At 37.5% G+C, this 14,441-nt stretch overlaps 1 protein-coding gene across 2 annotated transcripts in view; it reads right to left on the bottom strand.

Moving 5' to 3' along the window:
* Positions 1-3,475: 3,475 nt before the first annotated feature.
* The window catches only part of tesmin (testis expressed metallothionein like protein), a 28,404-nt gene continuing 17,438 nt past the window's right edge, over positions 3,476-14,441 (bottom strand). For both annotated transcript variants that reach the window (XM_044194260.1, XM_044194261.1), the window contains exons 9-13: positions 9,372-9,443; positions 8,661-8,763; positions 5,826-5,963; positions 5,198-5,301; positions 3,476-4,477 (exon numbers count right to left, since the gene is read on the bottom strand). In XM_044194260.1, the coding sequence (XP_044050195.1) occupies positions 4,291-4,477; positions 5,198-5,301; positions 5,826-5,963; positions 8,661-8,763; positions 9,372-9,443 (604 nt within the window). In that variant the 3' untranslated portion in view covers positions 3,476-4,290. The remainder of the gene's footprint in view (positions 4,478-5,197; positions 5,302-5,825; positions 5,964-8,660; positions 8,764-9,371; positions 9,444-14,441) is intronic.

Genomic DNA, 14,441 nt, shown 5'->3' on the forward strand with positions numbered 1-14,441 from the left:
AACATCCCAGGCCGGCATTGTTGGGTTCACCAGACGGTGCTATACATCTAGAGACCACTTCCTGGGGACCTCAGCCATACATCGCTCAGCTGAATCTGACCGACACCACCAGCTTACACCGCCCAGGCAGCGACAATCCCATCGTCCTGACAGCTACAGAGGATGGAGTTGGATCCCTAAGAGAGCATGTGTGGGGCACGGCAATCCACTACGTGTGTCACCAGGGGAGAAAGGAATCAGTGGCATCCTCCGCTGATGGGGGACTGTAAATAATGTACACAAGATAGATCACCTGGCCGTAGATCTTGAGAACTTGACGGCCCTGGTAGAGGTGGGGTTTTCCACTTTCACTCCTACCATGCAGGGGATCAAAAACGTGGCCCTGCAGAACAGGATGGCTTTGGACTTGATGCTGGCTAGTCAAGCAGGAGTTTGTCATATTATTGGGACTGATTGTTGCACCTATGTTCCAGATATCACAGACAATATGACTCATGTTGTTTCCCACCTGAACGATCTACTGCACAAGGAGAAAAGGCTAGACTCCTCCCAGAGTGTGGGAGGATGGGACATGTCATCATGGCTGACAATGAGAGGATGGAAGAATGTTGTGGTTGAAAATGTTAGCAACCATGCTCCTAATTATTGTGCTCTTCCTCCTCTTGACCTGCTGTGTACTGTAATTACCTGTTTCAGATCTATGATTGCTACAGCAATTAAATCATCTATGGGTCAGTATGTGAATATGCCAAGAGAAACATGCTGCTCTATTGAATGGATTCCACTGTTTGACAATGATATGATTTGAGGAGAATAAAATTGCATATAACCACACTGGATTTTGAAGTATGATGTGAATTTAGAATAAAATGCTCATGAAATTATGTGTTACTGCTAGAGCTATTTACCTGATGATTACATTTCTGTTGATTCATGCACACTTATTCTTTATGACTTAGTTCTTTGATTTAGTCTCATTAAATTTTTGGTTCATTTCTATTGCATCCCGTTATAATGATATAACGACTGCTAATGATGGGCTATTGAATTGAAGTTTGCTTGATAAGCTAATGATAAGTACATGTGGGGCTTTTCTTCCTCTGACACTTAAGGTTTTCCCCACTTGTTTTATTGTTTGATTTTTCCTTTCCTACCTTTTAACGTTTGTTCTTCATTATTTTGATTAGCATTTTTTTAATGCTAAAAAGGGAGGAATTGTAATGGAAAGAACAGACTGCATGATTGTATAGCATACACAGGACTCAGCTTGAACAACGAAGTCAGCCTACAGTTCAGTCAAAAAAATTATTTCACTTCAGAGTGTATTTCAGAGTTGTAGAATTGCACTTCTACGTAATTGGGAGATTCACAAGAGATTATTATTTTTTTTTTAAAGTGGTCAAAATCACGGCAGCAGAGATGGAGATATCCTGACCATTAGTCCTTACACTGGGTCAAGCTCCAAAAAACATTTCCCATGACGCAACTTGATGTTATCGTTTCCTCATATCCTGCATGTAAGGCACCCACATCTCTAAAACTCCATGCACCCATGTCGTGATAAAAGTTGTCTATTATAAATAATATTGTTTAAACAACAACAACAACAATAATAATAATAATAATAATAATCCACAAAGCCCAAGCTGAGATAACCCTGATTGTCTCAGACTTGACTAAGCTCCACCACAGCCACAGAACAAATTATACAACTGTTTTCACAGGCTGAGTAGGACATGCAAACTTATTTTGATGTGTAAAAATTGGTGGAAGTTCCAATCATGTGCACTCTGCTGTAATGAAAGTGAATAACTTCATTGTTGCACAGTGTTGTGGATAGGTTTTCAATGTAGTAAGTCCCTGGGACCTATTCAAATGACTACCTGTGGGTCCCCAGTAAAATTAGTTTTTTGACAAATTGTAGTGTTTAACTCGTGTTTGACGTTATATGGTTATAATTATGATTATTCATGTATGTTAAATGTATCTGAAAATTAAGCAAATAAAATCTCAAATCTGTGAATGCACTGCAGACACACAGCAGCTGACAGAGAGAGGAGGTCACATTATACAGAGAAATATGAGCTTTTTCTGGGTGAATAAAGGTTTAAAGGGAAGCTAAAGGGCAACGAGAATGCTGAGCTTTCAAGTTTCATCAGGAGTCACAACACCATTAAGCACATCATGTTTAATTAGTAAAGTAGTTTAAAAACATGCACACAAAGGGCAGCCATTTACTGCATACTGTCGTTAGTACAATTAGCTAATTAGCCTGATCAGCCACCGTCAGTAATCAATACAAACACACATTATTAGACTGCAAACCATTAATTAAACCAATAACTACCCGAAGTCAACATCAGACACCCTTATCATAGGCTACTTTAGCAGTTTCTATAGTGGTGACAAAACACTAAAAAATATAAGCTACATACTATTAGCAATTTGAATTAAACTGAAGCTCCCTGCGCGCTCTGGGGAAAATATTACGGCAAACTCCCTTTAAGAAATATGACATATTAACAATTCCTTTACGTGTCCACAAAAACTCTAGAAACACAAGATAAAAGGAGGACTGTTGGAATGAGAGGCGACCGTTTCAAAAAGTAAGATTTCTCACTAAAATACATGCTGGTTAATGGATCAGATACACACCAACACAGACTCATAACATTGTTAATTCACCATTTATCGTGTGTGTGTGAGACGGTATTTGAGTTTACCAAACTCAAAGTTAACAAACTAACTGCCCGGTTTGCTGCTTCCCGTTTGGTGCTGGAGAGATACAGTATTACAACATGGATTTGTTGTTCACAATGTAGCATTATCAGGAAAAAATATGGTGCGTTCCCTAGATGCATTAACAGTAAGTTCACTGCATCTTTTCGGATTTGAACACACCAGAGATGCAGGAAGCGTACCTAGCAACATCAGTGGTGGCACTGTGGAAAGCTGAGCTGAAATATGACTTGACAAGACAAGTCAGTGGTTAAGCTTGGTGGTTAAGCATACCATTGAGGACACTGAGGTTATGACCTGGATGTTCTAAGTTTAAGCAACCTTTATACTCTGCAATTTAAAAGTGATGTTGGAGGATATTTTATAGGCCGATTCCAGTATATACTAGACTCAGTACCTTTTTTAAATTTGACACAAAAATTTACACAAAATATAACTGAACAGTTAACTGAATGAATAAAACCATGAAAAATCAAAATAATTAAATAATATTTTTGTTGAAGCAGGGGAGACTTGGACTCCCCTGACCTTAGTGTCTCTAAAATCCGGCCCTATGGTCAAGCACAATCAGAATATTCAGCACAATATTTAACCTCTCAAGATGTGTGATTCATGCCAAGTGTCATGAACACACACGTAGTGGTTACTACATATTCGTCTTACATCAGCTCTATAAAAGAACCACCTCAAATTAAGATTCTCTACTTCTAAGTACGGTGGCCAGTGAAACACCAGATGTCATAAATATTACTTTTATTTTGGAACCTGTTCAGCCTATAAATTAAATTATTCTCAAGGCAAATAAATCTAAAAGCAAATAAATAAATATACTTTAAAAATCCAAAATGGGACAACACATAAAAATTCTAACAACAAAACTGAATACAGAAGATTAAATAAGTTTTAACATTTCTTATATTAATTTATATGTCGATTGGTCAACTCATTTTTTGTTATCTCTAAAACAGAAATGTGCTACAAAAGGCAGCAACTTACCACAATGTTTTGCAATATTTATAGTATAAACACTGTAACTGTCCATCCATACTGCCTCTGAAAATAAATCTAAATCAGAACCAGAACAGCAACATTGCTCTGAAGAAATCATACAGACACCAAACAGCACAAATAATACTATATTAAAAATAATACACCACTGAACTCAACTTTTTATATTTGTTTGTCCGGTATTAACAATAAAACAATAATATCGGAAATTCACTCCACTCAGAAACACAACAATATGAACATAAGTTTGACATTAACCAGTAAAGCTTTCTAAGAACAGAATCTATATTCTGTACTTAGAAAGTTGAACATTTTAAAATTTTAACTTAACTTAAAATAGAACTTTTAAACCCTGTAAATAAACTGATACACATGTAGTTGTAAAATCAAAGCAATTTTGTGTGAGCTTTGGTCGTTGTTTTGTATATTGCTTCAAACTGCACAGATAAAACAGCCGAAAACACAGCAGTTTTTCTTGGATTCTAACCAGGTGAGGTTTTGAAGTATGACCCTGAGATGTCTCCACAGTGTAATTCCGAAGTGTCAGTATGTATGATACTTGAACATGGCTTTGACAATCTGTGTGAGACAGTGTCCGAACTCATCCAGGACCATGTGCTCAGCCTGGGCGGGGCTCCGGGCCTCCCTCTCAGCCTCCTTAGCCTGGGCCAGCAGACAGCCGCACACAGCCTCCACCACCGCAGGGGTTATCACTGACACAGGCATACATCTGATCACAAATACAGACACACATTAACATGATGGGTAAGCCCATTCCTCTCTGTTTCATTAGAATACATTTCTTTTTCCAAATACTTGACTTATTTCTTTACAGGGATTGTATAACAGCGATAAAGTATGTCCATGACAAGATATGAGTTTACAATTTGTTATAATTCTTCCACGGCACTGAGGAGCTGTATAGCAGAGTGTGCAGCCGTGTTAGGTCTATGGCATTCTTCTTGTAACACTTGTTGACTTCTTGCTTCTTCACAGAATGTGACCTGGAAGAATACTGCAACAGATAGCGTGTTGAGCATAAAAGCCTCTTTGTGCGCTCGTAGCTCACACGCCATCTGCGGAGGCCCGCGCCACGGTGCGTGCTTAAAAGCCTCCTAAGGACGTTTTGAGGACTGTCTGCGCCTCGCTGTAAAACCCCATGGTGTAACTTCATCACTCAGTCAGGGACAGACTTTCACGTTTATAGGACTCGACCCGCTTTGTCGCTCTCCAGCCACAAAAACTACATATGAAACTGGTGAATCACTCGTACGTGCCATTTGAGAACGGATCTATTCATATGGTTTTTGCATGAGTCCCATTGTTTCTACTTCAGACATGGCAGTAGGCTTATCTACAGTAAAACGTTTTACATTAGTATTACAGCTGTAGTGTTACTAAAGCAGCCGTGATGTAGTATGATGTACTGTGTCAAACTTGACTGACTCACTTGTCCTTGACATTGACAGTCTTCTCTTTGAGGCCTATTTCTGAGCCGTCATCATAGTTTCTACAGCCAACACATTTACAGCAGGAGGTACACATGATGTTGGCCTGCACACAGACACAACAGTATAACTTACTCTGGGGAAAAAGGCTTAAATGGTCAATTGGGTACAAACAATTGCATGTGATTTGTGGTCACTAGTATTCTAGTGTACATTTCAAAACAAATGTAATAAGCCATATGTCTCTTTTGACCTTACACTGAAAAAAGGAAGAAAATAAATATTAGCGTGTGTAAAAATTAAAATGAATAAAACTGCTTTTTATTTGCAGTAACTAAACACCTAGTCACATTACCAGGATAGATAAAACAGAAATGAAATAGACAAGAATGATGAATAAGTAGTTTGAAAATCTGCCTATATGCTTCCATATGAATCAATTTTATTTAAAATTACATGAATTCTCTGCTGGGCAAAAAAGTGGTAATTACCAATGTCTGTCTGAATGTGCCCTAAGGTACTTCCACACTGGCTTCAGCACTCAGCCCTTGTGGTTGCCACTTGGTTTCCTTATGATTTATATGACATCTTATTAAATAAGGGTCACTTTGTGTGTGTGTGTGTGTAAACCTCATAGCACTCGCAGTAGTTCTTAAGGCAGCCAGAGCGTTTACAGTTGCAGCCTTTGTTGTGCCAACCTTTGACCTCTCCTGACTTCCCACCAGCAATCTTAGACCTGAAGGCATCTGGGTTACGACCTAAACATGACTACATAAGGACAACATTAAGAGGAACAGGGAAATTACCTAATAAATCTGTTAATATTCTGTAACCAACAATATACATGTATGTAGCTGGTCAAATATAAAATACAGAAGTAGAATCTTGACAAATGCCAAGTAAGCAAAACAGAACAACATGGCATTTAAATGTCAAAGCACATGACACTAACAGCCAAGAATTTACTGGGAAGGCAATTTCTACTGTATAACATAAAAATGATGGAGGAACACATTAGCTTCCAGCACTACGTTTCCTTTCTTTCTTCTTCTGAAATGCTTTCAGTGTGCATTGAAAGACGTTACAGTCACAGCTGTGACACAACTCAGCCACATCCAGCAGACATTTAGGTTAGAAATCTTAGACAACATTGTGGATTTTATTAGCCTTTATTGTCCTAACTCTAAACACAACCCAAAATGTACTGGTCCCTAGTTTGCTAGCTACCAACAGCACACAGCATCCTTAAACTGAACCTACTATCCTTGCTCTGTCAAAATGAATAAATACCACTCCAAAGCTGCCCTATTTACCTGTTGTTCCCCCCAAAGAGAGACTGCGACTGCGAGACTGCTTTGTTCAGGTGTTCAGCTTTATGGTAACTTTTTAATTCCATAGCTTGTTGTGTTGTTGTATTTGAAAATAGTTTTTTATGTTGTGTTTTTTATGTGTTGACATCTCTAAACCACATATTTGATCTGCACTTTTTATATATATATATTTTAGTCTAGTAAAAATGAACCAATAGGGTGGAGCTCATGTTCTCTGGTCATGAGGTCATGTTCATGTAGTGACCGAAAGAATATTAGTGGTCAAAAAAAATAAAATAAACTTCCTTTGCAGGGTGACTGGGCTCACCCTTAGGTTGAGGACCTGAGATATCTGTGAAGAGGTGCTCCTTCATATTGAAAGGAGCCGGTCGAGGTGGTTCAGCATCTGATCAGGATGCCTTCTAGATGCCACCCTGTGGAGGTGTTCCAGTCACATCCATCTGGGAGGGATTGCATACTGTTTCCTATCTGGCCTGAGAATAACTTGGGTATTCTGAGGAAGAGCTGGAGAATGTGGCTGGGGAGGACATCTGGGCTACATTGCTCAGCCTACTGGAAAATAGATGGATGGATTTATAGACACCTTTTGGGTTTTTTGTCTGAGACTTGAAACTTTGTGCATAGTATGAATTAAGTATTATCTTCTATATGTTAAGGTTAACCATTTGTATTTGGGTTAAGACTTGGTTTTCTGTTAAGGTTAGAATAGATTAAGGTTTGGGTGACAGTTGTGTTTGTCATGTGGTGGTTACGGTTAAGCCTGTATTAAGTTATTGTAAGTCAATACACTGTCCTCACAAAAGACAAAAACAAAAGTGTGTGTTTGAGACACACAGCAGAGAGTGAGAACATGTCTCCCCATGAGTGTTTTCCAGTAGCAGCAGTAACAGTGCTGATGAATCAGATTCGCTAATAGTGTGACACCCATCACCTTGGCTGAAGCACCAATTAGACCGATCAATACCATCCTACTCACCATGTCTTACTGTCTACTGCAGCTCAAACACCAGCAGCCGGCAACAGTCGATAGTGTTTCAGCTGTTACAGACTGATTGGCAGTCAGCTCACACAGCAGTCAACCTTGCTGTACCATCCCACAGCTGGATGATGATTATATACAGTATATCACCAATATCGGTCACTATCAGCACCCTGCATGCACACCACAAGCAATTTAATGTATTTTTTCTTTTGTCTTTTTCACTTCTTATCTTTATATCTGATACTTATTGTTGATTGACAAATATATTATGAACAATAACTAATAATATTCCTAATTTTTTCCTTAGCTTTTAAAATTTACATTGCAGTATTTTCATACACCCTTTTTCCAGTTTCTAATGATTTGTGCCTTCATTCATATCATTCACTGTGTTGTGGTTTTGAGGGTTTATGTATGTTATTTCCTGTTTTATTTTGAAATGTTCTCCTTCCCTCATGTGTCTTGCAGTTTTATTTCCTGTCTGTTTGATCTTCCCTCCAGCTTTGATTGTTTGCCCTGCCCTGATTAGTTTCACCTGTGTCTAGTTCCCTCAGTGAGTATTTAGTCAGTGTGTTTCATTGGTCTTTGTCTTCATCCATGTGTTGAGTGTTCCAGCCCCTTTCCTGTGTGACTTGTGTTTTGGACTTACAACCTTGCTTATTGGATTTTCTGTGTATATTGGACTATCTGCTTGACAGTTTTGCATTTTGATTATTTGCCTGTTCCCTGGATTCTCGGTTTGCCTGTTAGGACTGCTCCCCTGGTTTTGTCCACTGCCTGCCTGTATCCCCATGTAAACCTTTTTTTTCTTTTCTTTTTGTTTTAACTATGAAATAATTGAAATCATCCTGATTGCATTTGCATTTGTCCTATCCCTGTTCCCTGCCCCCTGCCCTGACATACTGTGTACATTTACTTGAATGGTCATTGAATTGGTCATCTTCTATATCAATGTTTTTTGCTTGCCATTTTGTTATTCATGTCTCTCTTTCTATTCATTAGTAGCTTTATTTATTCTATTTATATATTTCCTGACATTTTAAAGGCTTACTGTAAAGCACTTTATTAAACTGCCATACACATACATTTGTTTGTGTATGTTAAGTTTATGACACGAACATGTTTACTACATCTTTACTAAGCATTGCAAACCTTAATTGCCTTGTGACGCTTCATTTCATGCTCTGCATTATTGTGGCAGTTAGAGCAGTCACAGTTACTGCACATCACTCCATTGGCAAAACACTCACAGTAGCTGAAAGAGACATAAAAACACATTAAATGACATCAAATAACAAAAGTGTGTGTGTGTGCGTGCACGAGACATGCACATCTTCTGCTTTTCTTGCGGGTTTATTAGTAGTAACAGTGAATTACCGTCAAGGACATACAATTTTGTCTTACTGCAATTTCTCAATTCAGCATGATATTTAGTAAGACTAAAGAGATAAATGAGCCCAGCCGCAGGTCATCTGATTTGCATAAAGTGCAGCTAAATAAGATCGGATATCAGGCTGTTTTGATGTGTATTATGCATGTCTGGAGAGCAATGAAGCGCAAAAGAGTTTTCTGCTGCTCAATGTGGAATATTGGTTGAAGAGAAAACACTTTTGGAAGTGCAACTGTGTATTCATGCCGCAGGAGGAAGGCCATATATGAGGAAATATTAAATACCCTGATGTTTTCAGCTCAACAACAAGATCAGTGTGGGACATATTTGGTAAAACTTTTAAACTTAAACTATATAGGACTTTTAAACTAAAATGTGATGAAGATGACCATGATGTCTCAGAAGGAGGTTGACACTATATCCTGCTATAAAGAAAACTGACAATGAAAGTAATAATAAAATGGTCTACTCACAGTTTGAGGCACTGGGATCTGGTGCAGTGGCAGGGTTTCCTGGACTTGGAGTCACACAAAGGTCCAACAGTTCTACAGGGGTAAAAAGAATCAGATTTATTGCCAAGTAGGTTTTCACATACAAGGAATTTGCGTTGATGTTTTGGTGCATAACAATATCAAACATAGTAAGTAGAAGATATAAAAAAGATAAAAGCAAGTACTGCAATTCAGGAAGTATAAAAATATTTTATATATATATACCACTATATATATATATATAGTGTATATATATATATAGTATATATACAGTACAGACCAAAAGTTTGGACACACCTTCTCATTTAAAGAGTTTTCTTTATTTTCATGACTATGAAAATTGTAGATTCACACTGAAGGCATCAAAACTATGAATTAACACATGTGGAATTATATACATAACAAAAAAGTGTGAACTGAACTGTATATACCACTATACCACTATATTTAAAACATTGGATTATTAGGTTTAGGTTAGGTTAGATTAGGTTTTCACATACAAGGAATTTGCGTTGATGTTTTGGTGCATAACAATATCAAACATAGTAAGTAGAAGATATAAAAAGATAAAAGCAAGTACTGCAATTCAGGAAGTATAAAAATATTTTATATATATATATATATATATATTATTATATATATATATATATATATGTATGTATATATATATATATATATATATATATATATATATATATATATATATATATATATATATATATATATATTTTATACTTCCTGAATTGCAGTACTTGCTTTTTTTATCTTTTTTATATCTTCTACTTACTATGTTTGATATTGTTATGCACCAAAACATCAACGCAAATTCTTTGTATGTGAAAACCTAATCTAACCTAACCTAAACCTAATAATCCAATGGTTTAAATATAGTGGTATTGACAACCAGGTTAGTTATTCCAAAATAGCAATAATAATAATAATAATAATAATGATGATGATGATGCTGTTGATGATGACAATGGCAATGATAAGAGTGATAAGAGCAACAATAAATAAAACAATAATGACAATGATAACAACGAACAATAATAGCAATCATAACATTAACATTAATGAAAGTATGAAAATAATGACAATGATGACAACAATAACAGCAATGTAGTAATGTCTGTGGTTTGATTATAAGGTGGGAGGAGTTGGAGTTGAGGGTAGAGAAGGGATTCAGAGTTGTAAGAGGTCCAAGTGTTGGATGACAGAGGTCGGTTTCAGATGAATAATTATAGGAGGGAGATGTATATTCAAATGTAATGAACTCAGTAAGGAGATTTTTCCAGTGGTTAATGTGTATGTTGTTGCGAGTTTTCCAATTCATGAGGATAGTTTTCTTGGCGATGGTTAGAGCTATTAGGAGAATTTTAAAGTTTATAGATTTATCAGTAATTATTGTGAGGTCCCCTAGCAAGCAGAGAGAGGGCGATAGTGGGATGTGGCAGCCCACTAAAGTGGACAGTGTCTGTGTGACCTCTTCCCAAAACTGTTTGATGGGAGTGCAGTGCCAGGTTGCATGGATGTATGTATCTGTGGATTTCTGACTGCAATGTGTGCAAATTTCTGATGTAAAACCCATTTTAGCTAATCTATTGCCTGTGTAATGTGTTCTGTGAAGTGTTTTGTATTGTATTAATTGAAGATTAGCATTTTTGGACATAAGATAGATGTTTTTGCAAATTTGGGTCCAGAAGTTGGCATCAGGAGCTATTGAAAGATCATTTTCCCATTTTATTGTTTTATTGGCAAGTATATGGTCTGAAGTTGATTTGAAATGATTTTGTATATTTTAGAGAGAAGTTTCTTTCGGGATGGAATGTTAACCAAGTCTGATATTGCAGGTAGAAGTTCTAAGTTTGTGGCTCTGATTTTTATTTTAGCCAGAACAGAAGATTTAATTTGTAGGTATTTTAAAAATTCATTGCTCCTGATGCCGAACTCCTGGGCCAACTGCGGAAATGTTGTTAATGTGTTGGATTTGAAAATATGTTTAATATAAGTGATACCTTTTTCAGCCCATGTGCGGAAGTTCAGTATTTTTTTATTGCTTATGAAGTCAGGATTGTTCCACAGTGGGGTGAGGTTAGATGGAGCTAGTATAGAATTTGTGATTTGGTGAAATTTCCACCAGGCTGTCAGAGTGGAAGTTATTGTTACAGCGTTGAAACATGTGTGGTGTTTGATTGATTTAGAAAGGAATGGTGTGTCAGCTATATTTAATTCTTTGCATAGTGACTGTTCTATATCTAGCCATATAATATCGGATTTGGTGGGGTGGATCCATTTGTATATGTATTGCAGTTGGTTAGCCATTGAGTAGTAATGAAAATTTGGTGCTTCTAGTCCTCCTTGAGCCTTGTTTTTTTTGTAGTGTAGCAAGTTTTATCCTTGGCGTTTTATTTTTCCAGTAGAAGTGAGTGATAATGGAGTCTAGCGATTTAAACCAGGTGAGTGTGGGGTGGATTGGAATCATTGAGAATAAATAATTGATTTTTGGTAAAATTGTCATTTTTATTGCCGCTATCCTGCCAATTATGGAGATTGGAAGGTTGAGCCATCGAAGCAAGTCGTCTTCTATTTTGTTTTAGCAGTGGTGTGAAGTTGAGTGTTACCACCTCTGACAGTCTGGAGGAAATCTTGATGCCTAAGTAAGTGATGTGATCATGACATGTAGGTATAGGTGATTGGTGGGGTGCCACATCCCATTTGGTTTTATGTAAAGGGAGGATGGATGATTTGTTCCAATTTATTGCATAATCCGAGATCTTTGAAAAGGACTGGATTGTTTTAATTATTTCTTGAGTGGATACTAATGGTTTTTGTATAAATAGTAGAATATCATCTGCATAAAGTGAGATTTTATGTGTTTGTTGTGGTGTTTCAATACCTTTGATCGATGGGTTTTGGCGGATAGCTGCTGCTAGGGGTTCAATAAAAATGGTAAATAGAGATGGAGAGAGTGGACATCCCTGCCTCGTCCCCCTGTGCAGTGTGAAGCTTTGTGATGTTAGTCCATTGGTTGTGACTGTGGCAGATGGTGATGTGTATAAAATCTTGATCCAGTTAATAAATGACTCTCCAAAGCCAAATTTTTGTAATGTGGTGAATAAAAATTTCCAGTTGACCCTATCGAAAGCTTTTTCTGCATCTAATGTGGCAATGAGAGTATCTTTCTGTTGTACTGATGAGTAATGCATTAAATTGTATAATCTGCGAGTATTATTGGATGCATGTCTACCTTTTATAAAGCCGGTCTGATCAGGATGGATGATATATGGTATAATTTTTTAATTATACCATATATCATTCATAATGCTTTGCTGATGATTTTTACGTCGTCAAGTGAAATAGGACGGTAGTTAGATGTGAGGAGCCAGCTGAGGTGGCTAGGGCATCTGATCCGGATGCCTCCTGGACGCCTCCCTCGGGAGGTGTTCTGGGCATGTCCCACCGGGAGGCGGCCCCGGGGAAGACCCAGGACACGCTGGAGGGACTATGTCTCTCGGCTGGCCTAGGAACGCCTCGGGATCCCCCCGGAGGAGCTGGAGGAAGTGTCTGGGGCGAAGGAAGTCTGGGAGTCCCTGCTTAGACTGCTGCCCCCGCGACCCGGCCCCGGATAAGCGGAAGAAGATGGATGGATGGATGGATGGATGATATAAGCGCTGTGTTCATGTGGGATGGGAATTTAGCATTTTGTTTTATTTCTGTTATTGTTCTACTGAATAGTGGGAATAAGGTTGACCAAAAATGTTTGTAGAACTCAGCAGGGAAGCCATCCGGTCCTGGTGCCTTATTATTTTGCATGTGTTTCAGCGCGGAGTGGAGTTCTTTTTCAGTGACTGGTAATTCGAGAGAGTTAGTTTGTTCCGTGTTGAGTTTTGGTAGTAGGATGTTATCGAGGAATTGGTTTATGTCTTCTTGGTTTGGGTCCAGATCAGATGAGTATAATTTTTTGTAGTATTCTTCAAATATTTTGTTTATCGCAATTGGTAAATTGGTTAGCTTCCCTGCTGAGTTTTTAATAGACGTTATAGCTGTTTTTTCTTTATTTCTTTTGATTTGACTTGCTAAATATTTTCCGGATTTATTGCTATGGTGAAAAGTTTCATGGCGAAGTCTGTGAATAAGAAACTGGTTTCTTTTATTTATTATTTCATTAAGCAAGCATATATTTTTTCTTAATTCTTTATGGATGGTTTCTGATGGGTTATTTGCGTGTACAATTTCCAATTCTTTTATTTTTTCTTCTAGTTGGACTGAATATGATATAATTTTTCCCCGTAATACTACTTTCCATGTTTCCCAGAGCAATGATGCTGGTGACTTTGGAGAATAATTTATTTCAAGGAAGGATGTCCACTCTCTCTTGAAATAGCTGTCAAATTCTGGATGTGTTAAAACGCCATCTAGCGGGGTGCTTCTGTATGGCGGGTGTGTTCCATGTGAGAGTTACCGGAGAATGGTCACTAATATTGATGGGATGAATTTTGGTTTCTATGATATTTGGTATGATTGAATTACTGGTTAGAACGAAATCAATGCGTGAGTAGGTTTGATGGACATTAGAATAGAACGTATACTCTCTGGCGAGTGGGTGTTGTAGCCTCCAACCATCGCCGAGACCAAAATCACTCATGAACTGTTTTATTGTTTTGGAGAACTGCCAGAATTTGCCTGTATGTTTCGACCTGTCCAATGGTGGATTGATTACAGTGTTGTAGTCTCCTCCTATAATTATTGGACTACTAGCAAGGTTTGACAGAGAGGAAAAGAAATTTGAAAAGAAGGAGGGGTCATCAGAGTTTGGTCCATAAATGTTGCCAATTGTTATTGGATTATTGTTGATTGAAATGTTAATAATGATAAAACGGCCTTCAGGATCTGAGATGGTTGTATGATGGTTAAAATGTATTTTTTTGTTTATTAAGATGCATACACCTCTTTGTTTTGAATTATAGTATGAGGAAAAACAGTGGTTAAAATGTGTAGTTTTTAAGCTGTTTTGTGTAGATTGTGAGAAGTGCGTTTCCTGTATTAGACATA

Source organism: Siniperca chuatsi, linkage group LG4, assembly GCF_020085105.1.
Source record: "Siniperca chuatsi isolate FFG_IHB_CAS linkage group LG4, ASM2008510v1, whole genome shotgun sequence".
Taxonomy (NCBI): domain Eukaryota; kingdom Metazoa; phylum Chordata; class Actinopteri; order Centrarchiformes; family Sinipercidae; genus Siniperca; species Siniperca chuatsi.